Below are 27,733 nucleotides of genomic sequence, written 5' to 3' on the forward strand. Positions count from 1 at the left end.
CTATTACCTATTGAATTTGAGTGTTGAGGAAAGCAAAGGTCTAAAAATATTGCCTTTTTCTTCATTGCTACAAATTATAACTATAAACTTTCTCGTGTCTAGGCCGTCGTTTATAAACTAACGAATTAAAAAGTATTTCGTGTTTCAAAAGTGTACTATAATATTTGAACTACAACATGCATAAGGAAAAGTCTAAATTATTTACATATCGTAGCGAGGTAGACACATTGATACTGCACAAAACAGAAATCAGGATTCTTTATGAATCTATGCAACACATTGGCAGAGAAGACGCCGGATCGATCCTTAATATTAAAAAGACAATTTATGAGCATGCGATCATTTTTCATTAAGAAAAAACCTTGTGTGTTGAGGGCAAATTTAAAAGAAGTGCGAAAGATTATTATTATTTTTTTTTCTTTTTTCTTTTTCCAGACAATCCTCTCATAACAGAAACATTACGGGGATCAGTAAAGAAGTTTAAACATAAAAAACAAATTAGCAATGGAGAAAATTTTTAAAAGCAGGGTACAGTGTTACAAATAAAAGAATTGGCTGCGTCAGCTGAATCTTTAGGATGCCACTGCGCTTTGCGAAGCGAAAATAGAAATAACAACAAATGAGATCGCACGCAAGTTTGAAAGGGAAAGAAAAAAAAAAAACTATACAGGCAGTTCTGGTAGATGGTCATCCTAACTGTTTGATTGATTGTTTTGCCACTGATTTTTTTGTTTTGAAATATTTTTAACTCGCGATCTCCAACCGGACGGGGCCAGCGCTGGAAGTATTGCGATCACCGCCATTGGAATCCTGGCTGCTGAGTTCGTCATCCGAATGTCCATGTTGATGATGTTGGTGTTGAAACTGCGCCACTAGAAGACTATCGGCCGTCACCTGACCCATGAATTTTCGAATGTCAGCAAAGTAAGATGAAGCTACAGCCGTTTCCGGCCTCCCAGTTGCAGAGCTTCCAAGTTGCGTTCCGGATGCAACTTGGTGCATCATCATCAAATCTGCTACTGTGGCCGAGCCTTCCGGGCTGCTCACTGTCACTTCCGGGCTAACGGACAGGACGCTACTGCAGTTTGGTCCACCGTCAGCTCCACCTGCGTTCCCATCCATTTCGTGTTTCTTCAAATGACGGTCCAGGTTGGTCTGCTGGCCGAAACAGCGCTCGCACAGCGGGCACCTAAGCAGCCGCATCACATCAACCAATCAACCACTTCAATTAATTCAACGTAAAGTTAATTGTTTTGATTGTACAAAGTACAACGTTGAACTAAAATCTATTCTAAATCTCAAATCAAGTTGCGTCTTATATTGGATGTTAAGCCTACCTGAACGGTTTCTCTTTGTTGTGGATGTTGCGTACGTGTCTCTGCAGGTTAGACGATATGGAAAAGGAGCGATCGCAATATTTGCATTTGTAAGGCTGTTCGCCCGTGTGCGTCCTCAGATGGCGGGTCAGATTAGCCGAACGAGGGAAGACCTTGCCGCAGAATTTGCACGAATAGCGATCACGTGATTTGCTCATCCCAGTACTTGCCACACCCATAACGGATGAACTTGACCCGGGTGACGTCCCGCTACCGTTCACCGTTGCCATATGTTCACCGTGTTGGTGATGGTGATGATCGTGGTGATGAAAGGGCTTCGGTAACGAGAGATGAGGACTCACTGGATGTTGATGCCCGCCAGAGCGCCGGATCATATCCAAATTGTTCCTTAGAGAGCCGTTGAGAGCTGAAAGGGCACCAAGACCATTGAGCAACGGTGTGAAAATAGGAGGGCACCTGTAAATAAAAAGATAAATGCCATTAATAATAAGGGAAAGATGCAGGAAAAATTCATTCACTGATGGCAATGATTTACGTACCTAGTTGGCATCATATGGTGATGATGGCCCGATAGAAACGATGCGTAAGGTAGTCTTCCATCAGGCATCATTCTGTGATGAAAGTTCATTGCTTCTAACATTAAGGCCGGATGTATTGGACGCGGGTAAGCTAATCCACTAGGTTGGGTCACGCCCGATTGCTGTTGATTCAAGCTGTTGCCGATGGAGGCTAAAAGAGATGGTGATGGAGGAGGAGGATAGGCTTGTATCTGAGGCGGTGCCGGATCGGATTTGACCTCTTCCGCACTGCTATTGCTGCTACACTGTGCCGCTTTGGTCGATGAAGGCGGTCGTGATGGCGCTGGATCTTCGTCATGTTCATCGACGTCGACAAGGGGAGAATGTTGATCGCTGTCCCTATAAGAATAAATAATTAGAATCATTCATTAGTTGATTGCCATTCAAATGAATGAGCGCTCGTCACTCACTTGGAGTTATCTCGTTCGTTTTCTTTCGTCGATTTAGATAAATCCAGTGGTTGTTCAACGGATTCTTTTGTTTTCTTCTCATCACTGTTCAATTCTCTATCGCTCTGACAGCTTCCGACATTAGTACTGCAGCTACTGTCACTCCGACGTGAGTGTCGATCAGAATCAGTTTCATTTCCATCTGCTCCATCATCGCCTGATGATCGAAATCGTTTACGCCGACTGCGCCCTAATTCTGAGGCAAAACTGGACGAGGCCACTGAGCTCCGATCGTCCGTCACATCGATATCCGACTCATCCGAACCGTCTTGTTCGGACGCGTGACGATGACGAGGCGTAGACGTTGCGGCTGGCGTGGTCAAGCATCCCGACATCACGGGGTAGGGCTCATTGGCCGCAGCCGCAACGGCAGCGGCCGCTGCTGCCGGAGAGAAATGATGGCTCAATCCAGCGGCGTAGGTGGACAGTAGAGACGAATTAAATTGCGACAGTCCCATGGATGGCGTTGGCCTGTACAAGTGCATCAAGTTCATCGGTTGCTGACCCAACGCCAATTGATGAGGCGGCTGTAGGGGAAGCGGCGGAGGAGGCGGAGGAGGCACCATACCGCTTCCGTTACTGCTGCTGTTGCTATTGTTGTTATTGTTGTTATTGTTGTTGTGGATGCTGGTGTAGGTCGTGTGATTGATGGAGGTACCAGCGGTAGAAGAAGAGGCAGTTACTGCCACCGTTGCCGTGTCGCAGAATCGCCGATGTTTGGCTAATGAAGTGACGGTGCTGAAAGGTTGGCCGCACCGTTGGCAACGGATCTGCAAACGGCAGTCAGCGTGCATGCGCTTGTGCCGACACAGGTTAGAGAATTGGGTGTAGGCTTTCAAACAGACCTCGCACTGGAATGGCTGTAACAATCAAGAGCGTATATTGCATCATTAGTTTATGGCCCATTGGCAACATTTAGTAGTCAGAAGTGCAAAACAGAAATTTTGATAATTAATACTTTGACAGACGAGTGAATGTGAGTATGCTGTTTGAGTCCCGAAGACGTGGCGAATGTCTTGCCGCACTCGGGACAAGCGTGAGCGCGGGCACCGACGTGAGACGATCGGATGTGACGCTGCAGATTTGACGGGTCGGAGAAGACTTTGGCACAGTGTTCGCACGGGTAGCGCCGGCCTAAACCGTGTTGAACGACGGCGTGACGCGATAAAAGCGGTCGACAGCTAAAAGCACGCGAACAGAACGTGCAAGGATAGCGGCCAAGCGGGAATTGATGAACGCTCACCAAATGAGAGTCGACCCTATTTTTTGTAAATTCATTTCAAAAAGAAGAAATGAACATCGTTTTTTATTTCATTGCGTCGATATTGGTCTTTGTTCATTTCTATTTAAAACACTGAAATCAATTCGATAATGAACCTACTGGTCGACGTCGTGGAAAGGTTTGTCGCAGACTTCACAGCGTACGGGCAGGTCGATATCGTCACAATCGGCGAGTCTTCCGTTTCCGTTCAGACTGTTGCCGATAACTGCAGATCCTCCACCACCACCTCCACCAACTCCGCCAGCGCTATGATTGAAGTAGCGCTCGGACCCTTCAACGTTTCAACAATAAAGTTACACACGAAATCAGTATTGAGCTATTTTTTTTTTTATTTCAAATTACAGGAGGGATTGAACTGTACAAGAGAACTGGACTGATCTCAACTTGAGAACGGAAGCGACTGACTCTAGTTTTACCGGTAACTCACTCCCCTTATACTATCGTGATAATCGTTACGCTGGAAACGCATAATAAAGCGAGATGAAACAGCGACCAGTGAAACAAATTTGGACAAATCACAACCACGCGCGATGACACAGGTAAAAAAAAATAATAATAATAACAATCACAATATAAAAAAAAAAAACAAGTTTGCTTTATCCCGGAAAAAGAAAAAGGGGAAACATAGGCCTCCCCCCCATCTATTCATCGAGCTATGGTCACTCATAAACAAAACACTACCGGTTCTTAGGGACCGTGCTGCATGCGGTTTGTTTGCCATCGAAGATATTAGTCTATGCCCAACTGCGGACAGCAGAGGGGGCGTGAGAAATTTTTTGATCAAATTCGAAGGGTAAAAAGAGAAAAAAATGACAAAGCAAAAGCAACGTCTGATGTAGGGGAGGGGTGGTCAGATTCGGTTCGGTTTTTGTAGTCTCTTGTATATATGCGTGTATGAAGCATGTGATGGTCTCGTTAACTTCCCGCACGTCTATGTACGTTCAAACATCTGTCCCCCTTTTTTTTTTTTTGGCTTTTGAAATCAAAGTGACCATCCGTATTGCCCTCGAATTCACTTCCTTTCATACCCTCACCTTTCCGCATTACATCCTGAACGATTGTGTTCACGTATTTTGTTTATCTAAAACGATGAAATGTTGAGCAATATACGCAAGAACCATGAAAAAAAAATGTAAAACGATGGACTTTGAGGAATCAAGTTTGCAATTCAAGTGCGAAAGTGAATAATAGTGTAATAAAATGTAATAGACAAAATGTGCATCTGTTCAATCTGTTGACTCATATTTATAATGAATTAGTCACAGTGGTCGGTTGACCGCACGGGGGATGAAAAAAAGGGAATTGGTGGATGTCAAAGGTCAGGTGCGCTTCACCTGGCTGCCGTCATCGCAACTGTACATATACGAGTCGCATTTTAAAGCCAACGAACATATCCTGAAATGAATCAAGTCACCGGAACACCGTGAAACATTGTAACCCAAATGGAGAGAACGTGGTAGAGGCCCCAGTTAATGAGAGAAAGAGAGAAAGTCACGTGTGTTCCTTGTTCTTCCTCCCACCTGCCCTAACTATCAGCCCCAACCGTGAAAATGTCACTCGCTCTCCCCATTCCGTTAAAAAAAACACTGATTTACGACAACTCCTGAAAAAAAAAGACGTGACTTTTGTTCTTTATTTTTCATTATTTGAAGCCTAACGTCATCCTGAACAACGACTACAAGTATAAAACCGTAGAAATCTTTGAGCGTTCGTTATATAGATGAGGCCTCTCTCTCTCCAGAGTTATCCTCATCTTAATTATAAACACCGCGGAAGGCTTACACACAGAGTCTTTTGTTTAAAAATAGAGATATGATTCAAATAAGACTTACCGGAGTCGCTGTCGGTTGATCGATCGGCAGAGCTCTCCATATAAGAGGTCAGAAGCACCTGCATCACCAAAAATCGGTTTCAATATAAGAATATATATACTCCATAATTACGTAGAGTCGTCATAGCAACCATCATATATTTATATAGGGGCATCAAAAATAGTTTCGTCCGCCATTGGTAAATAGTGCCAAGAGCCCTGACGACGCGATGACAGAATTTTTCACAAAAGGAACTGCAAAAGTGCCTTTTTTCCGGAAGGGGGGAGGAGGATAGCGGTTGAACACTAAACCAACGGAAGGCTCAATCCATAGCGTCCATAAAACGATAGTGGCCTGGATGTATCCATCGAAAAGAAGGAGGGCGAAAAAGAGCGTGGGCATAAAAATGAAGCCAATTTCATTGGCTGAAGAAAAGAATCGAGCAATACAATAAGAGGTGGGCATGTGTCTATAGGATCATTACCAGTCCATTTGAGATGCTTTGATTCTCTTTCTGTGTTCCCTATATTATTACGTGTCATATACGAACCCCCCCTCCCATCTTTCTTTTTCCTTCTTACTTGGCATCTCTTTCTCGCTTACACGTCACACTCCAGTTCCAATTCACCCCTCGTTCGATTCGACCATTAACCAACGAGTCCAGTCGGAAACTGTATGTACACAGTAACTGCGTGTGCTTGGCCAGCATCCAGCACTGCATTCAATCGGCTAATTTGAACGGGGGAAGAAAAAGGAGAAGAAAACGTTAGAAAGAAGTAAAGAAAAAGGGAAAAGCCACGAAGGAAATAAAAAGAATAAACCAAAAATAGGACAAACAAAAAGAAAAGAAAACTGCTGGACCGCTAGAGGGTATAAAAGAAAGAGATTAGCCTTATTGAATGAAAGACCGAGGAGTGTGCGGAATTGAAGTTGATGGTCTGTTCGGCCACCCGCGCCGTGTTAATAGCTCTCACTCGAATTCAAACTACGTGACTTGAATATTACAACGGAAAAAAAGAAACCGTTGGCTAATGATTCTGTGAATGCTGAGAAATGCACCTAAAACCCATCGCCAAATAACAGCTGATTTTACTTTGAAGGCTGCGGCTTGTTTGATTTTTCTATTGGCGACTTCTTCGACGAAGTAAGAGCATCGATGGCAATGGTTAAAAATCAGAGAAAGACTGACCCTGCAAATGTCAATAAACAAGAGAAAAGCAAGGCTGTATAGGTTCTTACAAATGACAAGAAATAAATAGCGGGGCACAAACAGCCGATGTGTGTACACGGTGACAACAGTAGATCTATTGAAAAATTGCTAGTCTCTGATATGGATGCACAGCCTTCCATACACACACACATACAATTATACATGGGGAGCTCGTCCGTTCCTCATGATCGCTCTACCGCAACAGCACCTTCTCCATATGGTATATATATATATCAAACACCTCCGATTTATCTTCGGGGGTCAACAATAGAAAAAAAAAGGTATATAGGCTATACTGATTGGCCCTATTGTCGTCGAATGCCTGCGCCCCATACATTGTAACTCATATAGAAGATTTCAGACGCTTTTCCCAATGTGACATTCGACGGTTCCCTTCTTTCCAAATAGATCTGTCTGCTACGATATACAATGAAGAGGATGATCGTTGACGATATCTAATGGCACAACCAATTTGCTGGACCTTGTCTCCAACATGAAACCAGTGGTTTTTTCTTTCATAGACAAACGGTAGTCAAGACTCAAATATCCATCGACTTTCAATGCAGTCCCTTTGGGCGCTGTCAGCCAAGGTGCCATTTATTATCGTTACTTCAATCAATAATAATTCTGCACGGTAGCTGATAAAGAAAATTCAATCCGAGTTTGCGTTGCATATAGTCGAGAGAGATCCTATACGAATAGTATAGACATTTTTATATCAAATAAAAACGAAAAATCAACAATCCCCACGACTCCATAACTATGATGGATCAATTTCCATCGATTGTGCCTCGTTGGCCAGTAGACCCTCGCATTGGAATCCTTAAATCTGCAGCTAGTAAACCTCAGTGTGTATAGAATACATGTATGCAATCTACCTATAAGTCTATAAATACGTCCACAACTCGACATAATAAAAGACGAAAAAAAAAAAAGGACGCGATGAAATCGTGGATAAAAAAAGCAGAAAGTGTAGATGTCGGTTATCCATAAAAAGAAAATCAGAGAAAGAAATACTATCAACCTTTAAATATGTGCACTGTATATCAATATAATCTATATACGTACTACGTATATAGTCTATACGCAGGGTAGTGAAAAAAAGGGGGGAAACTGGAACGATGGTGGTTTTTACTTATGCCCTATTCACGTTGAAATAAAGGGCGCACACGCTCTGTATGTGGGGAGAGAATGAAGAATAAAAAGAAAAATGTGTTCATGCTGTTGTGCTGCCACAAGAGCAGCAGCTATTCACGCTGTACACGACAGCGATTGTCACTTACGGTATATAGAGTGCCGTCTGATCTCTAAGTGCTTCCTAATGACAGCCAAGCTCATATAGAATGAGCGGGGAAAAAGGAGAATCTATAGCGTGTGCTGCTTTGATGGAAAGCAACTAGCGATGTGTATTGAGATTGTGGCCGAGATAACAACAACAAAAAAGAGCTGCCACTTGCCGTGAAAGGCTGTATGGAACGCGCAGCACCATCACAATAAATACTTTCGTAAAATGTATTCTAACAATATAGCTTTCATTTATTGCTTATATTTTCTTATTCGCAATTGAACTTGAATTCTAATCCTGTATGTACAGAGACCTCAACGAATGTCTGTAGATTATAGTGAAATTGGAGGTGTTTCACTGACAGTGAGGAATTCTGGCCCTTGTAATTTTCTCATTTTAATTTTACAAAGGTAACCTTTAAATAGTGTAAACAAAACCGAACGCCGGTAGATAAAGACTAGGACGTACAGAGAACAATTAACATTTGTTGCAGGACGCTATATATACGATCTACTGTTTAAATGGCGTCGAGGGAGAGGGGTGAAGTATTGATTATGTTGAATCCATTAAGAGCGGATCATAACTCAAAGGGTACACACACACACATCAACTCGTCCTTGATTATCTCCACTACTTTCGCAAGTTGCTTTATAGGCTCACAGCAAGTACAAGCGATTGAAAATGTCCTTATCTCAAATGACAACAATAGAAACGAGGTATATAAGATGGGGGCAAGATCTGACATGGTTTAGCGCAATCTTCTTCCAAATCCCTGTATATATATATATAGCAATGCCACTAAGAAAAACATATTAGCCTCCTGTGTACACACACGAAAAAGAGAAAGATATATATACAGTATTACTATGCGAGGTCAAATTGTAGGTAGAGATATCCGGAATGGGTGGAGTTTGGCGGGATCAGTCGACCGGAATAGACACATTACGCATTAAGGCCGCAAAAACGCGCGTCAATAGGCAATTGTCAATGAATGGGCCAATGTATAAGCCGCTATATAGTTGATGGTGTTCGGCAGGGCATCGATAAAATCGAGACTCTCTTTTGAAAAAAAAACGAGAGGGGAAAGAAACATCAACCCTCGGCATCATGGATATATTGCCTCGGCCAAAGGGGGAAAAAAATTGAAAAAAATAGAGAAGAGGGTCTAATAGAGCGTACCGGCAACAAGCGAGGCTCTAGATAGGCACGCTATAAAGCAATGATATATAAAAGACTATTTGATGGCATTCAACAGCAGCAGCGGTGAAGAAGATGTCACCTTTTATTATCAGCTGCAGTGTGTGTATGCCCCTGCTGGCACATGTACAGGCTATAGAAATTAGAAGCGAACACACGATTCTCAATAGGATCATGCATTGGAGGAGGAGACCGAAGAAAGAAGAGGAAGAAGAAATTGAAAAGAAAAACGGCGAAAGGAATTCCCTTCTTATTTCGATTTGGGTTTGTCGTGGGGGATGAAAAAAAAATGGGGAGGGAGAGAGGCAAACCGGATGAAAAGGATCGTTTCCAGCACACTATGCCCGACTGTGTGTGTATGTATAGAGACGTCAATGATGGGAACAAGAATACGAAGGAGGAGGGACGAAATGGCCGCATTGCTGCGTAGTATAGAGCCGTGATGGCACAGTAGAAACCTCCGACACCTCCCCTTTTTGATCCAGCGTGTTATAAGTCTTGACACAATCTGCTGGGCCATTGGAAAAAAAAAATAAAATAGAGGCTTTTTATTTCCTTTTGTCCGATACATCTGATGTGTTTAGGGCGTATTTTTATGAATTTGCGTAGTATGTCTATTTCTCTCGTAGGACGATCCTTCTTTTTCACGCCCTCGTTCAGCAAAAAAATTCAAATCTTTCCGTTTGTTCTTCAATATTAAATGCTATACGCATCTACATATAATTAGAAAAGAACTGATTCTCATCTAACCTCGCTCAACCTTAGCAAGAATAACAGGATAGACTGATGACATAAACAAGCGATGGCTCTGACCACAGGTGTGAAAAATTAACCCTCTACGTTTGTATGTCACAAATAGAAAAGCGACAGCACGATGATTTCGACAATATCAAACTGATAACAAGAGGCTCGCTCTTCTATTTATAGCTGGTATATAAGGAAACAACTTAACTGACCTCTTCGCCTATATATACATCTATTTACAAAAGATATCTTCATCCTATACATAGCCCATACGTTTCCCATATGGCCAATAAAAATGTCTATAGTTTGAAATGTGTTATCTCTTTGGCGGTTTTCGCCCCTCAACATTTGACGTGTTTGATTCCTTTCTTTCGACCTTCCTTTTTCTTTTCTTTTTTCATTGATAACGAAATTGTTCCGTCGACCGCTTTTACCACGGATGTGGCTCCTCCTGTTCATGCCCCTTGTCAGGCTGAAAAATATAGAAGGTCTATACATTCAAAGTTGGTGGTGAACATGGGGAAATAGAAACCCTAGATCCCCTTTTTCTTCTTCTTCTTCCTACACCAGAGGTGTCTGTATAATGCGCGTATATGTATAGAAGAGAGTGGGATATAGATTTCACAGTTTGCTCCCTTCATTGAAGATGAAATAAAGTAAAAACGAAGAAGAACCTTGTGGATGAGGAGACAAACAATCGCGCACAGAAGCCGCTGCTCGCCGGCTGACATTTCTATTCAATTTCAAATTCTCTTCTTTCATATTTTCTTTTTTCCGTGGGGCTAGTGTGATAATATTTTTTAATAGAAGGGGACAAGATGGCCTGCTCATTCTATTGACTAATTTTCATTGTTACGTTGCCACGATCGTCCGGATATACAATACAAAGCAATCTATATAGCCTATTATTCTCTCTCAAGTTTTCAATTAAGGCTCAATTTATTTTGTTGTTGTACACAATGCCAGCGTATTGTGTGATGATGACGATCATATCATTAAAAAGCTCGGTGTGAAATCTTTAGAATTAAGCCTTTTAAAAAAATATTCCCATTCCGGGCTGCAGCAATAGATGAATTGGTGAGAGAGAGAAAAATAGAACTGTCGACACGACGCAACAACTTACTCCAACTGTCCCAAAGTGATTTGAATGCTGCCTCTTTCCTTAACCGCAAAGACTTCCCCCGGTTTTCGGCCAGTTGGAGTTGTCACGCAAAAAAAAAAACAACGAGACACTGGACAAGAGTCAGATGACCCTATACCAGTAAAATGTATACCCTCTGTTTATTTAAAAGTAAAAGATAAACTGGTGAGAAAAAGAATCAAAAGACACACACACAGAACAGAGGAGACATTAATACGTACAGCACAACGGCCGTTTCCGGCCCCTCACAACCGCCACCCCCGTCATTTCACCCCTCCTGATGTTATGATGGGGCCGAAAAAAGACAAAAAAAAAAAAAATCAGCGCGTTGAGAGAGATGAGGTCATTTTCCCATCAACCACCGTTTTTTTTTTTTGCCTGTCGTTCTTCTTTCTCTTCAAAAAAAATAAAGGAGAGACTCAACTCATTTTCTTTTCTTGACGTTCATTGAGAAGAAGGGGGTCGAGAAACATCAGCCATATAGTTTTTCTTTCTTCAATTAAATTTAATAGCTTCTTTCTCTCTTCTTGTGCTAACACTATTTTCTTCTACGTGGTGAGTGGGTGAATGAGTGAGAAAGAAAAGTGGGAGTTTGTGTGAGGCAGCGGGAACAACTTGGCGAAAGTCGGGAACAAAAACAAATGAGAAATGAAACACACACACACACACACAAAAAAGGCCATCAACCAATGAGCTGGCCAGCAATAGAAAAAAAAGGGGGCCATAATTCTTCTGGGTCTTCACAACAGAGTAGACCGCTGATGGCCCGATGGGGATCCAAAACAAACGTCAAGAGGTTGCGTTATTCACGGTCGACGTTGAGTGTCGATTATCCCCTGATTTATCTCCCGAAACGGAGAGAGGCAAACGAGAGCCTCTAAATGAGAATTGAAAACAGTCATAACAGCCGAAAACTTACATTTCCCACCGGCTGCCTTATTATTTTTATTTACATCTCGTTCTCATTTGACTCGACTCGATTTTCGTTACCATTTCCCGGCCCTTTTGTAACGTGCAAAGTTTACAGAAAAACAAAACAAAAGGCAAAACAAGGCGAGAACGAAACATTCTGTTTTTATCCTGTTCGCCCATCAGCGTGTAAGTTTATATATACAGCTACGGATATTGTGTTACAAATGTGTCGACAGAGTCGGGCGTTAAACGTCAATCAAAAGGAGATGCCAGAGAGCGCAGGCGGTCTATAAAACGCACGCAAATATCACGACTTCTTTGCTTTTGTTTTGTTTTGAAGCTTTAACATCGTAGGCTCATTGGCCTAGCCGCCAAGCTGTGCGTCATTAAAGAACCTGAATAGAGTACTTTCAGAAAAAAAAAAACAGACTGAAAGTGCGGGATAGAACGAGTGGCTTCACGATGTTCCATCATCATCAAGGCGGCGGCCAATGTGAGACATGAAACATAAAGAAAAAGTGAATATAGACACTTTCGGTGGAGACGTGGGGGTTAATGGAAACTCGCCAAAAGGATGTGTCACTGAAAGCTAAAGATCGAGGCAATTTAGCCAGCCATCATGTGCAGCTGGAACGCCAGAGAAACACAACGTACAACACAACAGGCGCCATACACGCCGGCAGTGTATATACGTGGAGTATACGCGCGGGTTCAAAAAGGGCCATGATCTATGGATCCGTAATGTAACGCCCTCTTCATATCCACCCCCTTATAGGCCTTTCTCTTTCTTTCATTTTTATGATACACGAAAGAAAAAAATGAAAACATAGACACACACGCGCGGAATGAAAAGACACATGCAGTGTGACACGACCATCCCGCAGCGTTGACTATCGCAACAGCAGACGCCAGTGGCTCGGCTGGCACGTTCACTCTATCAAATCGTCTAATATATATATAAATAGAGAGACTATATATATATACAAGGGAGGGTATATAGCTACTGTTCCTCGATGTTTCACAAATATTGCCGTGTATGCGTATGTTTGTGCGTTGGTGCCCCCCTCAGCCATCGGTTGCGTGTGCTGTGTTTCCCGATCATCCCCTCCTCTTGTTTCCTCTCTGTAACGCGTGTTTTCAGTTCTAATATCGAGCTTTGCGGAGACGCATAAACACTGATCATCGTCTAAACAGAATGCATATAGTTTTCCCATGTTTTAATGACTATTGAAATGTACGTCGATGGCGAACCAATCGAATTGGAAACGAAGAAGATGGCCGAAAAGGTTACACAGAGATATACGGTATAGTGGGCACTTGACATGGCCCGTATGTATCAAAAGGGAAAACGGATGGAACAGCGCAGGAATAGAAAGAGAGGGCAAGCGGGGTTCTTTTTATACGTGATGATGATGACATGGGACCATAGCCAATCTTCTTCACAACGGGGGAGTTCTGCTCTATCCCCGTCACCTACCCCCCTCGTCCTCCCATTTTCTATTGGAAATTCAAACAAACAACAACAAAAAAAGAGACTTTCGGTTGACAGTCGACAAACTCGACATCCTCTTATTTTTTTTCCCGTTTTCTCCTGCTGATCGACTGCCCCCGACACCTTGCCACCTGATGGGATGGCAACAACATTCCAGAAAAAAAAAAATGAAAAATAAAATCATAGCGAAAATTCGCTTATAGTAGAGCGGCCTATTCATGCGTGCAATCTGTTTGGCTGTCTGTGAGATGGACAAATGAAAAGGAAAGGAAGCTTGGCATGAACGTGTGCAAGCAAAAGACATCAGCGTGCATCTTTTGTCAACATCAGATGCCCTAGTGATTATTACAGACTTGTCGGTTGCAGAAGCTATAGACGTCAGTGTCTCGGCCGAAACAGCTGGTTTTGTATCAATCTTGTCACTTCTTTCCCCCTCCCCACAAACGATTTTCTGTCGTGTACCTTCCGAAAATCGCTTTGGATTTGACTCGTCAGAACCATGTTGGAACATGTTGAAATAGCAATTGCATTTGATAAACTATTCCTCTTATTCTCTTAGCATGGACGATGATTCGTTAACCGATTCAAATGAATCCAATCTACGTGTTATATAGGATCGATATGTGACACCTGGCTCATTTTGACTCCCCGAATTCTTCTTCGCTTTAGCATATAAGTTTACGACGTGCGTCCAACGGACGTTCGATAGTTAATGAACCCGTGCACGCGTGTCAATCGAAACTCTGACCAAAGGATTTTCGAATCTTCAAAACAACTAACGAATGTGGCCTTTAACGAAATTCAGCTTCGATATTTCTGATATATATATGATAAAGAACGTATTGAAAGCGCAGGCGGGTGATCGCGTGCCCTGTAAACTCAATATTTGAAAGGGAACGTGTGGCCTCACGTGCATGTTCTTTTCGTTTTCACATCACCAACGACATTTGATGAAGGATGGTGGAGTCACAGCGGACGTATAACGGCTGCTGTCCAGCGTGTCGGGTTAGTGCAAATGTTATTGGCATTATACGCTCAACAGCGTCGACCATTAGTCTGGACGCGCTGCTCAACTGTCCTGCACAGCTGATACCTAAATCTCTCCAGCACAAATCCGCAACAGCAAAACCAGGACTTTACTAGCTCAATAAAAATGGATGCGAATCCTTTCTCCTTAAAAATACAAATAATTTGTGGGTTGGAATCTTGTTCCAGTTGGCGAATTTTTCGTCTGAATTTATTTCTATATCGATGATTGACTTTTTTTTTTTTAAGCGATGCAGCTGATGGAACAACAACGAGAAAACGGCTCTGCTCTAAAGTGGTGCCCAACAACTGAAGGGGAGGCAAAAAGGACGAGAAAAAAATATACTCTGAAGGTGATTGGCATGGATATCAATTGGAGAGTGAAGAGCTATGACTGAAGGGGAGGAAAGCCTCTGATATGCAACTGTCAATGTGTCAGAGGACGTATATATACAATCAGATCAAACACTGCAAAAGAGAAGAAAGACATTGGGAAAAAAAAATTGTGTGTGCTGGACTTTTATGTTTTGCAGCTTGTCCCTATATATATTCCCTGCTGGTTATTGCTGGAACGCCAAAAAAAAAAAAATAGGATGAAAATAAATAGCGAAATAAAAAAGAAAAAAGGAGAAAAATAAATAAATGCAGAGAGACCTTTTTTTTTCTCTCTTTCTTTGCTCGATTCTCATTCTCGCATGAGCGCATCTGATTGGCAGTAGACAAGATTCCCATGCCGACCCGTCACATACCCAAAAAAGGTACACATACCAGTTGAGTAAAGAAAAAAAGAGGAGGCGATGATCACAATAACAATCAGAGTATACGAAGCGGGTGTCAAAAACTGTCGCAACGGTTTCTCTTGAAATATGCACAGTATATAATAGGAAAACAGAGGAGCTACTGCGTCTAACGTGGAAAGAGACGATTGATTTGTTGGAATGACGAGCCGTCTTGTTTTTACAAAGATAAAATCAATGACAGGACATCAAACTGTGTAGCATCGTTCGACCAAAGTGCAGGACAGCCATTCATTTTATCGTGTTCGACACGGTTATACAAACGAACCCAGTCGCACTGCCATCGTTCAACGTCCTCAACTGATCACGCGTCTACCGAAAAATTGAATCAGTTTCGAATCAAACGGATCTATTTCTCCTTTTCGTTCGATTTTATAAAAAAAAAGGTGGTCAGTCTCTCGGCTGATTATAGTCAAGTAAAACATGAAATGCGCTTTTGTTTTCATGCCGAAATTGCAAAGGTACAAAAGAGACTTGATCAATCCGATTGGGATGCGGCTACCCGTGTTTACATTGAACGAGGAGGGATGCGGTTGAGCGCTTCTTCAGGAGCATCGCTTTTTCTCTTGTCAAACAGACGGTGCGTTGAACGTTCAGTCAAGCGCAAAATCCTGTCGCACCTTATATAGCCTACCAGTTGTGTTTTCTTTATCTCTTTCCACCTAACTGGCAATGTGTCGGAGAACAAATGAAAATCAACAGAAATGGTCTCTGTTTTTCTCTTTCTACATTGTTACTCGGCTTATCCGCGTTGACCTGATTGCTGCATATTATCACAGGCCATGAGAAGAACGAGAGAAGAAGAAGAAATGCATCGTGTCACCATAATCGCTAGCCTCTACAAGTATGTACACAGCAAGGGATAGATTGCGATCGTTGGTTCGACCCCAAAACACAGGTGGCGTTGTGAATATAGATTTATTGATGTGCGCTCTGTTAGCCGCACCCTTGAGCCCCCTGGTGTGCTTTTTCCACACTCTTTCCCAACTACATAGACAAGGGAATGAATACAGAAAAGAATATCGTCCACTCTGATGTGTACATTGGCCGCGATGTGTGGGGAGACGAGGTGTTGGAGTGGAAATAAGAGGATCAAAATCTCCTACAGTAGCGACTGTTGCTGCTCGTACATGTATGCGCTGGGTCCGCGTTCAAGCGTCAGAGGAGACCCCCTGTCGTTGGCATTCCACCACAAAAGGATGAGTTCAATCAGCCGAAATAGGCTCAATAATGTGCTATAGCTACTTGCCAACACCCCTACACTCAATCTCTGCATATTGGCCTGTGCCCCGCCAAACAGGAGCTTTTCTTTTTTCATTCCTTTTTTTTTTTATTCATCAACACGTCAGGAAAAAAGACTAAATACGGCTGTAAAAATGAACACAAAAGCTTTCGGCATTTTCATTTTCATTTGGTGAAATTTCAATTCTGTTTTTGTCACACAATTTTTTTTTTTTTTTTCAAAATGTTTCAATTCGAAATGTAACAGCAGGATATTGAGAAAACCGGCAATGTATCTACTCGAAACATTTTTGAAGACTCTCATCAACCAGTGCATATATCCCCTCGCTATTTTGTATGGAGGATATATAGACTCTGTTCAAAGATACTCCACCAAGTACATCATAAGAGGGTCCATGAAAGGGAGCTATAGTTGATGGGAAATACATATTGTAATATGAAGTATATATATATATATAGCCCCGATGGACTTATATCAGTAGCTCTCACCAAAAAAAGGAACGTTTTCTTTCATATCGGCGGAGTGACACAAAAAAATTCCAATGCAAAAAACCTATTTCTGAAAATAGCATCAGCATTGTATAGCGATTATTTTCCACTCGGCCGAGTTTGCAACATTAACCGAAAATTTCGGTTTTAATTGAAGGAATTGAAAATTGACGAGTGCGTTGATGTAGACTGCACTTTTTTTATTAGTTTAGTCGATGAAAATGTGACGGAATGCACTCGTGATAAACTAATCCTCCATAACGTTGATGATCTCACTTGATTTCGAAATGAACATGGTGTCAAAAAAAAATACGTTGCTGCTTAGAAAAATAGGACGTAAGTAAGATCATCAATAAAAACCGCGGCGGACGTGTCAGTATCATCCGTCGACCTGGCTCTATGTAGTGCCCACACATCTCTTTTTATTATCTGGACAGAGACATGCGATTGTATATTATAGGACGATAAGAGAGGGGCGCTCCGTGTTTTGTGTGGAGATGCGGCAGCCGCGCGTTGTTTTGTTTGCGCTATCAGCGACACCGGTTCAACAAGTTTGCCGTGTATATTAGTCGCGCGGACATAGTATAGCGACGTCAACAAGCAGCAAATATTACAACGGCAGACGGCACCAATGTCAACGCCTTGCACCATAGTTGGGGATGAAGCTATCTCTTTTTTTTTTTTTTGTGTTCAACTTGTCTACGTTCGAAGTTTTTACGACATGGGGGGCTTTCAAGTGATGGGTGGACAGGCACGGTGGAAGACAGAGAAAAGGCATGTATACGTCCAGAAGAAAGGGACTATATGTAGAGAGAGACATATAGGAATAGCGCTGGGGTCTTGACAGATCTATTGGCCTTATTTCATCTACGCTTTTGGACTCAACTTGGCTTTTCTCGGCTATATAGAATCCTTTGTGCAACCACTGGACGGCACCGCGCGCGAGGAACACAAAACTATATAGCAGATAAGATAACAGGGCAAAAAGACAAGGGAAAAGAAGTGCATAGAAAAAAATAAATAAATAAAAGAATACAGAACGAAAAAAAAAAGAGTGAACGAATATCAGCAACTTAACGGGCTGCCAGCAGAAAAAAAAAGAAGGTTGAATTCGAAACACACTGAGCCGCTCCACTATGATTTAGAAGTGCCATTTATTCGACATGGAGCTCAATTTTAACCGCATTTTTCTGGACAATCATCACCAAAACAATCCACCAATAAAATGAAAACAGTTAATAAACTGATGTATTTTTCCTTGCGTGCCAGCGCGATTTACCGGGGTCATTATGGAGCGTGTAAATCACAGCACATCCCACCAAATTAATTCTATCGCCGCCTTATTGTGACATCTGTATGTGACACAAACAAATGGGCTGCGCGTTTTTTGGGAATGCAATCGGAAAAAAAACAAACAAAACCAACGAGCGGATGACATGATGTTTTTATCTTTGCGCTGTTTCCTTTAAGGAAGACGAGCGCAATCAAACGGGCACATCCTCGACAAGTAGGATAATATTCTCTGTGGTTGACCGCTTTCATCCTCGTTCAGGATATATAGTCCTTGTTTCCCATCGCTCCCTATATCTTAGCCTCGTCTTCCTTCGGCATCATCAACATCATCCGGAACCAGACGAAACCGCAGTTCAAAGAAGCTATGCGCTATAGGCTTTACCCGTGTTATGTTATGCATAGGATGTGCGTAATAAGAAATTTTTGTCATCCATATTTTTGTAGCTTATCTTATCACGTATGCACATCTTTTGAAAACACAAAAAAATTATTTATTTGTCGAAAGCCGAATATGCGTTTGTCGAGAGAAACAGTGAACGCGGTTATTTGATTTGATTTTTGGCCACTACACAAACATTAGATTTTTTTTTCTTTGATCTTTCTGAATCTATCCTGAATTGGGGCGTGATCGATTCGCCAATGCTCAATGGAAATCGGGATCGATCAAGGTGTCAGCGTTTGATACAAAAGCGGACAAGTCATTCATCATCGAAAGGGTATATATCGACGCAATGTGCGCTAAACACTTACAACATCGTGATGCTATATTTACACATCCTATTTTTACATAATTCCCTTAAAAAGTCAAGCCTATTGTACATAATATAGAGTCAGCAAAATAGAACTGGGCGTAGGCGCGATACATTAAAACTGGACATGATGGATCGTATGTATATACCAGTCGAATCGCTGAAGCTGCTAGCGAAAGCTAACGCTACATCAAAGTAAAAATCATATACGTATATATCCGTCATTGCTTTTATTTATTCCTACCGTATCATGCAGCCCTAAAGTGCCTGCATAAAAGATGTGCAGTGCACGTAAAAAAAATAAATAAAATAAAAAACATGCGTGGCAGAGTATGGTGCTAAATGACCAGGTATGGCCTCCTGTACTTATAGTTCAACTCCTCCCTCTTTGGCACGCCGAAACAACAGGAATAAAAAAACATAAAAACGAAAAAAAAAAAAGGGGGGAGAAAAACACGCAAATATTGAATATATATAAGGTATATTAAGCGTGACTCAAACTGTTGGCGACGAGTTCGATTTTTTAAACATGACAACGGGCTGAAGACATGCGCCTTCTTCCCGTGTTATGAGGGACGGTTTGTTCTTCGCAACCCGCCCCATCAGTGGCCCTCCCTCTCCGTAAATTACATCAGGGAAAAGAAAGAAGAAAAAAAAACAACCGAGCCGGGCGCATATATAGACGGGACGTGTGGCAATATAAATCTATACACACTATACATATTTGCTATATGTCGACAAAATGCATATTATAAAAATGGCTATATCGTAAAACACTTTTCCCGCTCGGCTCCGCCGTTTTTCGTAGTAAAAATATTTAAAAACAAGAAAGAAAACAAAAAAAATATATAAATATATATAAAAAGAAAGGAGGAGACGATGAATAAAGAAAACTAATCTTGACGATCTTTTATGGCCTCATGACAAACCGGCTCGGCGTCGATGCAAACCAAGGGGAAATAACAAAACTATAACGCCGCTGTGCTGTGTCTTAAAGAAAAGGTGCTATTCGCTTACTATATACACCGACGAGAAGATATACGGTAATATAGGGTACAAGAATATCGCACGAAAACAATTTAAAAAAATCCAACGGGGTTGAACACCGTAAAGTCGTCCCTCAAAAATGGAAAACCTGCTGCTCTCATGTGAAGGCAAAGAAAGAAATGCGCCAACACTTTTTCATTTTGAAATGAACAAACTGTAAGAGCAACGCGTTTGCTTTTCACATCAATTTGCTTGCATATAGAAGCGCAGATCAAATATAATTGGATCCCAATAAAAACATAAGATAAACGATGTCGACGACTTACCAAATGATGGACGAATGGACGAGATAACGAACCGACACAATCGACTGTCTTCAAATCACCACAGTTGGCAGTTGTTAATTTTCGGATCGTTTCGAACAACAACAATTTCTTGTTCTGAACTAGGAGAGACCACACGACGAAATGTTGCGACTCTTCTTCTGTCTTCCTGCTTTCTTACGCCCAAAAGTAGCAACGGGATCTTATTATGTATGTACGTTGATCAAGAGAGGAGAGAGCGAAGAGCTGATGAGAGACGCGACCAGCTGGCCAAAGTGTCACTGCGAAGATGGTCGCAGACGAGTTCACACAAAAGTGAACGGGGGGTTCTTCCTCGACCTCCCTCTTCTGGCCGGGACAAGCAGAAAGATGGGCGAGTAAAAAGAGGGGCGATAGAGAGAGAGAGAGAGAGAGAAGGATAGTGAAAGAGAACAAGGATACTGGGATATTCCGACTAGCATTGGCCGGCCGTGATTGAGGCTCCACCTCTCCTTACCCGTCTAGGACCAATACGCCTCCGACCCTTAACAGATGATGACAGACCCCACCCTTTCATATCGTCCCGGCTCTCTTCGCATCATCTTCACGATCCCGAAAAAAACAAAACAAACACAGTTTTCAGATGATCTCATTAAAAAATATCTCATCACTGGCGCTGGGATTTTGCGCGGATAACTTCGTTACGCCCGCCACACAGTTCCCTCGTCTATAATTGGCTCATTAAGTCCGGCACACAATCGTCTGCTTTCTCTCTTAAAAATATACGATGATTGCCAAGTGAAAAGGAGCAAAACCTCAAAATATTGGGACATATATACTGTCACTTTTAATATCAGACGTCACATGCAGCGCAGCACCGTATACCATCTAATAAAGACAGGGCTTTGTTCGTTCCCATATGCAAATTGTCAAATATCTATCCTAATAAATTTTCTGCGTACACGCACCACTTCCGTGATCGCATTTTGCGCCAGGCTGATGAAAAAAAAACCCACAAAAACCACATCGATCCCTTTCAGAGTAGATATATATTAAGAAACTGAATTCCAAAAAATTAACGCAATATCTTTTAAATATCCCGCTCTATATTTTAACAATCAGTTGTCCCTTCTGGTGTCCTGTTTCTATATTATACCAGGACACTTTTTGATTCCTGTGTTGCGACTGGCAGGAGATCCCCCCGCAATAACGATAACAATAAAAAACAAAAAATGTTTGAACAAAAAAAACAAAAAAAAAAAAAAACAAGAAAATGCAAAAGGTAAACACCTACCACATGTATAGACCTTAAATAGGACTGACGGTCAATCTGGACCCTTCGATGGGAGGTGCCTCCCCTGTGTCGGTTGGGTCTATACACATGTATAAAGAGAGAGAGAGAGAAAAAAAAAAGATATAGGCTATAATACCCCTGAAACGAAAGGGAGAGAGCGATGAGATACGATATTTGAACAGCTCGCTCACGCTATATAGCCTTGTGTATATATTCCCATCATCGTCAGGGAAACAAAGGGGTAGGTTTTTCTTTTCCCGAACGACCTTTCCGTGTTCACCTTTCATCTATAGGATGTCCTAGATGGATTCTTCGCCTGACCGGCAACAGTGTCATCGTTCTATACACACTGCTTTATAATATATATAAGCAGAACGGCAGCACAAGGACAATATAACAAAGGAAGGGCGACTCTCGTTTGCTTTATATATTCCTCTACGTTGTTGGCCAGTCTACGTGCATTTTCTTCTCAAAGACACATCACCGGTAGGCCTATGTGTACATACAAATGCATTGTCGAGTGCGTAATATAAACTCTACATTGTGTTGTGTTGTACAAATATGTTTTTACTGCTAATATAGGCATGTTCACTATGAGCGTATACACACCGCGTAATACTTGCACGAATATATTTTTACTCTTAATCCCATAAGAGTTTGAGGGGGGATGTTTCTAATTGGTGACATTGGAAGAACGAGAGTGAGAAAGACGCCTCCCTCTCGGTCACGATATACTCGATCACCGAAAATAGGGTTAAATGCTTGCTGTGTGTTTATATCGTATATACACCAATCTACAAGGGCTATATAACATACATAGAGTATATAGCATATATGTAGACCTATATATACAAGCGATCCGTGTGTATATATGTTGACGAGACCATGGCGTGCTCATCATCATTTAGCGCCAGTAACATCGTTTGACCTTCCCACTGTTATTAGTTCTTTCTTTCTCGGTCAGAGTTTTTCGCCTTCTATTACATCCATCAGGACACGAGTGTGTATAGCGACGGCTGCGATGTATAGCGGGGCGGCCATCGAGACGAGCAAGCGTATCACCAAGTCATTAATAACTATCGATATCAACAACCAGAGCAACTATGCAACAACGCAGTTTATATATATATATATAGGCTATATAGTCTACTATATATACAACCTCCATTATAAAGGTATATAGTATATCACGTAAATCTTTGTTGAACATCGATTCATTTGAAGTGTTTTGCGTGTATACATATTCACGGCTCGTAAAAATTGATTGTTCAGCACTTGTTCATCAAACATTTTTAGGGGATTATAGAACCTGTAGGCGCAACAGAATGTGTCAAAACACACACAATATATCAAACTAATATAACCGAGAAAAAAAAGAGTTGGAAAGATTCGATTAGATGAAATTAGAAACTTTTGTTTTCACCCCCTTTATTCTCTTTTGATTTCATTTAGGGAAATGTCCGTATAATCGGCCGACACTTTGAACGTCACACGCGGCGGCTAAATAGGCCAAACTATAATCTATATTTAGAAAGAACAACTGCTTGTGTCATAGACTTTTCAATGCGTGGCCCCCTTTTATGCGGCGCCTCAGTTTTTTTAATTAAAAATGAAAATTTATAGCCGACAGCTTTAGCGATGCAAGGTGGCGCACTTTCATATCATCAAGATTTACGGGCTAATCTTCCCTCATCATTATGCAGCATCAGTTTCAACAGTATCAGCCCTCCCTATATACTGTATAGTGATCCCAACACTTCATTATCGATCCTCCACCTATATTTCCAGCCTGTGCTGTTTAACGTATAGACAACCGACAGCTACATCCATGACGCCGTGGACATCCTGCCTATAGATTTTTTGATTCTTCGCTCCGCACCCCTTTGAAATTTGTATAAAACGATGAGATCCAATCCGCTTTCGTGGATTTATTCTATAACAGCTTAACCTTTTAACTCTATACATGTATATCCTATAAAACATATGAATTTATTAGTCTGCCGTCTATATAGGACCAAACCACAGCAGCACACTTGGATATATAGACGATCAGTGTATTTGCTTGTATATGCATAGATCTACATATACAGATGAGCCGGATCAATGATACATTTTTGAATCATATATACACAACAATCGATATATATAGGGTGGGCAAATATGCAGCACCCGTGTAATTGTTCGCTGTATACGTTCGTACATGTAGGGCTTTTTTCTGGTCACAGTGGGTTACCTAATCTACCCTCGAATGATGACTGATGTTTGGCCAACAGATTACAATTTCACGTCATTCATCTCGTTGCGTATCAGCCAAACCAGCAGCACTTCTACGGATATATGCGATAGAGTGTAGGGCACGGTGCAGGGAAAAAGAGAAAGAGATCGCCATAAACAGCAGAGGGTTATTGGTTTTACTCGCCGAGGACAACTAACATCTGCCCCCTACACTCTCTGCCGAGGTCCCCCTTTTCCCTACACCGTCCACGCAACGTTCTATATCTACCGCAATCCAATAGACTTTTAAAAACGCGCGTTATACAATACTTTTGTTGTTGCCTCAAAAAAAAATATCTCGTATAATGCGCGTGTGTGCTGTTACGGCTGTTTGATGTATAAATCAGATCTTTGCACGTCAAAAACATTTAAAAAAAAAGGACAATGATCTAGAAAAAAAAGGCTATGACGTCTGCTTCTATTGCAATGGAAGGAGAGTCTCGGGCGTATCCTCCCACTGCACCAATGGAGGCGTATCCGCGCGTTGAGCGTCCATCATCCATCATGAGCAGCACCGGGTCGCACCATCACGCACTCTCTTTCCATCACACTCGTCTGTATCATCATCATCAGTTCGTCCGCTTGTCGTAGGAGGGAGGGCATGTGTATAGGCCACGTAAAGCCACGTATATCGATGAAGACATCATGAAACGGTGTATTTGATTTATGCAAAATGTCCATGTACAGCCGTCGCATGTGCTGATAAAAATACGGAGAAAAAAAAAAACAGACCACCGTTTGTTGTAGAAATCAGCAGATCCGTTTGATTCTTTTGTGGGGAAAAAATGGCATCGAACAGCTGACCGAAAAAGTGTGGGGTTATAATCTTTAGGTTCCAGCAGCAGCACTCCGCGACGGAAGCAGGAAACGGTTTAAATGACGCGCTTTCTTTTTTACTTTTGAAATGTCTTCACTTCCCTCTGATTTTTTTGGGTAGATTACAACTTCTCCGCAGACGATAGGTTAACTCTAAAGAAGCGAAATCATTGTTGGCCAGCAGCAGCATTCGTTCGCACGAAAGACGGTTGCCTGTGATAAAACAATTTTATGAATTCCCACACGCATGGCAGTGGCTGTATAAAGAAAGTGGACAAAATAAAAATTTCCTATTTTTTTTTATTGTTTTACCTACAGGGTAGAAAAGATCACGTGATCGCGATTGCAAAGCCATCGTTTACCGTTTGCGCGTTTGGCCAAATAATAATTTCCATTGGTCGGTTGATTTTTTTGAACAACGAGTGAACAAAATGACACACGCTCAGAAATCATTTTGGCTCGAAAAACAAATTTTCTGATACAAAATCGAAGGTAGACGTGTAATGGAGCATTTAAATTATGAGGCCGTGTGGTTGATAAAGAAAAACTTGTTGTGGCGCTCCGCATATCACGTATAATATGGGCGGTATAGCAGGATGCAAAATACAAAACAAACAAAATCCAAAGCATAATGTGATGTCTATTTACTGGATGGCATGGTTTAGTTAATAGAACAGTTGGGAAAATGAGGAACTGACTGCAACTATACTGGCCTATTCTATTTCTTTAGTTTGAGGGGGGATTGAAGTTCTAGTGTTCTCTCTCAGATTTTTTTTTTTTTTATTCTTCAAGGAAATGTACGGACGTGACTCCGTGGGCGGATTCCTAACTGGTAATCGACCGCGTCTCCATTTCTCGTTTTGCCTCTCTTTTTTTTTTTTTTTTACATCTCTCGTTTTCCTTTTTAAATAATATTATTATATGTTTTATCTTTACTTTCTACTTTTTAAACGAATAAGAAATTATTTTTTTCTTCTTCTTCTGCGTCCAGTTCCAATATGATAATATTTATTGATCATGTTGCTGATTGTTTATCCGGCTTCCCATTTTTTTATATTTTTCTGTGGCTGCCCAGTTAACTAGTCGCTGATTGGGCCCCGCTCTACATCAAAAGGGATTTTTAAAAATTTTTTTTTGTCTGTGCAAAATCATGTGCCGGCTTCGGGTGGGTATCACACACATATGAGTTATGAGACCGTAAGCGAAATGCGAATACGTGGCAGTTATAGGGTTGTGTTGGCCGTGCACACAAGGTGCCTTCTGTCGCATAATATGCACACAGTTTGCCATTTGACCTCGTATCTCTGCATTAAGATGGACAGCTTCATTTTTCCAACTGTCGGACAGGCCTCGTTGAACTTTTCAAAGAAACCGACCCGTGTTTCTGGACTCGAATTTCCAAAAAGAAGAAGAATGCCTTTCAAAACGTGTGCATATATTCTGCATCTGCCTGTTCTCTTTTTTCTTCTGCCAATATTCGCATTTATCCGGATGGCCGAGCGTAAGACGCATCTATCCGTCAACATCCAGCACTTATTTGTAAAATGACTTTATCCTTATTCGATAAAGCCATATTCTATTATCATTTGCACGAATAACAATGAACGGGAGTTTGCCATTGGTGCTGGACATATCTGGCCTTTATTTTTTTTTTTCTTCCCCCCGACTCTTGCTCCCAATGGGGCTTATTATGGAAGCCCGGCATCATGTGCAATCGGATATCTATTATATATATACCGTGTTTGGTTTACATTAAAACTTTTATTTTTGACGATTATTATTCAAAACATGATTTTTTTACGATGCTGCTGCGCTTGCTACTATTGAACTTGGCGTTTGTTGTTGTTCTCACCACCAAGCTTTTCTTTTAAAGTCACGGTTTAACAGAGGAGCTATTATTTTTATTGTTTTTGCGTTCATCGTTACATGACACACCAACTCTCTCATAGAAATCATAGACTTGACGTTGATGTTGTTTACCGAAAAAAAAAAAAAAAAACTCTTCGGCGCCAGCGGTCATCCGCCATCTTCAACGCTAAAACAATGAACTCGTAAATTATATATGCTGTTCATTTATGTATGTGTATAAAGCTATATATAGTTTCTGTGATAGTTTGTCATTGAAAGGGTAGCCCTTTCCGTTTAGCACAATAAACAGTTGCATAGGCCAGAGCCACTCTGCATAATTGAATAGATCAGAAAATCACGCGACAAGTGAAAACAAATACAAGCGCAAGATTGATATGGACAGAAGTTATTGCGCGGGTTTTTCAATGTTTTTTCTGGTCCCCGTAAATTTTGTGTAGTGAATAGAAAAGTCAAAACCACCAAAGATAAATAAATAAATAGGAGAGGGACACAAAGTGAGAGGGAGGCGCGAGAAATTTCTGCGTGTGGTGATATGATATTTGAAACGCGTTTAAAAAAAAAAACAAAAAACGGCTCAGTGATGGCAGTGGGTGGGTAAAAGAAAAACGTGTGATGTTTCACGGTTTTTGGGAGTCTCTTCTTCTTTTTTTTTTTCTGTGCCCTCTCTCTCGTTAGCATTTGCTATACCCTCCATTTGAAGACAAATTTGCGGCACCAACAGGCCAAAAGAGAGTCAAAGAAACATTTCTTTTCCTTCGTCATCCTCTTTCCGAAATACAAGTGAAAATGTTGTAACCTTTTTCTTTCTTTCTTGTTTCCCTTCTTTCTGCTGAGCATATATAGCTCCTATTACCGTTTGACAGCCGCCCTCCCGCCCCATTCTCTTCGTTCACTGGTGCCCTCTCCCAACTTTCATTTCTTCTTCCTCTCTCTCCACTTATACTATATAACTCTATAGTGTGTATATTTTCTAGCGACCACTTTTTCGGAGGGGAGGGCGTAATGATAAATTAGCTTAATGCCCCTTTTTTTTTTGAGCCCTATCTCTTTGGCTATTAGCTTTTCCTTTTGCCTTTTTTTTTCGGTTGGCCCATCAGCTTCTTTTCTATATGGTGGAAGTCATTCTCTTTATGGTGTTATAGCTTCCTAAAAAAAAA

At 41.5% G+C, this 27,733-nt stretch overlaps 1 protein-coding gene across 2 annotated transcripts; it reads right to left on the reverse strand.

Annotated features, from left to right (window-relative positions):
* Positions 1 to 135: 135 nt before the first annotated feature.
* LOC123469617 (transcription factor hamlet-like) lies at positions 136 to 20,531 on the reverse strand. 2 transcript variants are annotated; one of them, XM_045168707.1, is made up of 8 exons: positions 20,348 to 20,531; positions 5,479 to 5,536; positions 3,746 to 3,917; positions 3,323 to 3,623; positions 2,326 to 3,224; positions 1,877 to 2,254; positions 1,338 to 1,793; positions 136 to 1,189 (listed from the first exon to the last, which is right to left on the reverse strand). In XM_045168707.1, the coding sequence occupies exons 2-8, from the start codon at positions 5,516 to 5,518 to the stop codon at positions 745 to 747; spliced, it is 2,691 nt and encodes an 896-aa protein (XP_045024642.1). In that variant the 5' UTR covers positions 5,519 to 5,536; positions 20,348 to 20,531; the 3' UTR covers positions 136 to 744. The 2 variants fall into 2 exon arrangements, with proteins under 2 accessions (XP_045024642.1, XP_045024643.1); XM_045168708.1 differs by having other exon boundaries at positions 1,084 to 1,222.
* Between the last annotated feature and the right edge of the window lie 7,202 nt (positions 20,532 to 27,733).

This window comes from Daphnia magna, linkage group LG2 (assembly GCF_020631705.1).
Source record: "Daphnia magna isolate NIES linkage group LG2, ASM2063170v1.1, whole genome shotgun sequence".
Taxonomy (NCBI): Eukaryota; Metazoa; Arthropoda; class Branchiopoda; order Diplostraca; family Daphniidae; genus Daphnia; species Daphnia magna.

What these genes read in the sequence shown, in the direction of transcription:
- LOC123469617 (XM_045168707.1), bottom strand. Translation starts at nt 5,518, where the DNA reads ATGGAGAGCTCTGCCGATCGATCAACCGACAGCGACTCCG. An exon ending in ATCAACCGACAGCGACTCCG is followed by an intron (nt 3,918 to 5,478) that starts GTAAGTCTTATT and finishes GAAACGTTGAAG; the next exon opens with GGTCCGAGCGCTACTTCAAT. An exon ending in CACCATATGATGCCAACTAG is followed by an intron (nt 1,794 to 1,876) that starts GTACGTAAATCA and finishes TTTTATTTACAG; the next exon opens with GTGCCCTCCTATTTTCACAC.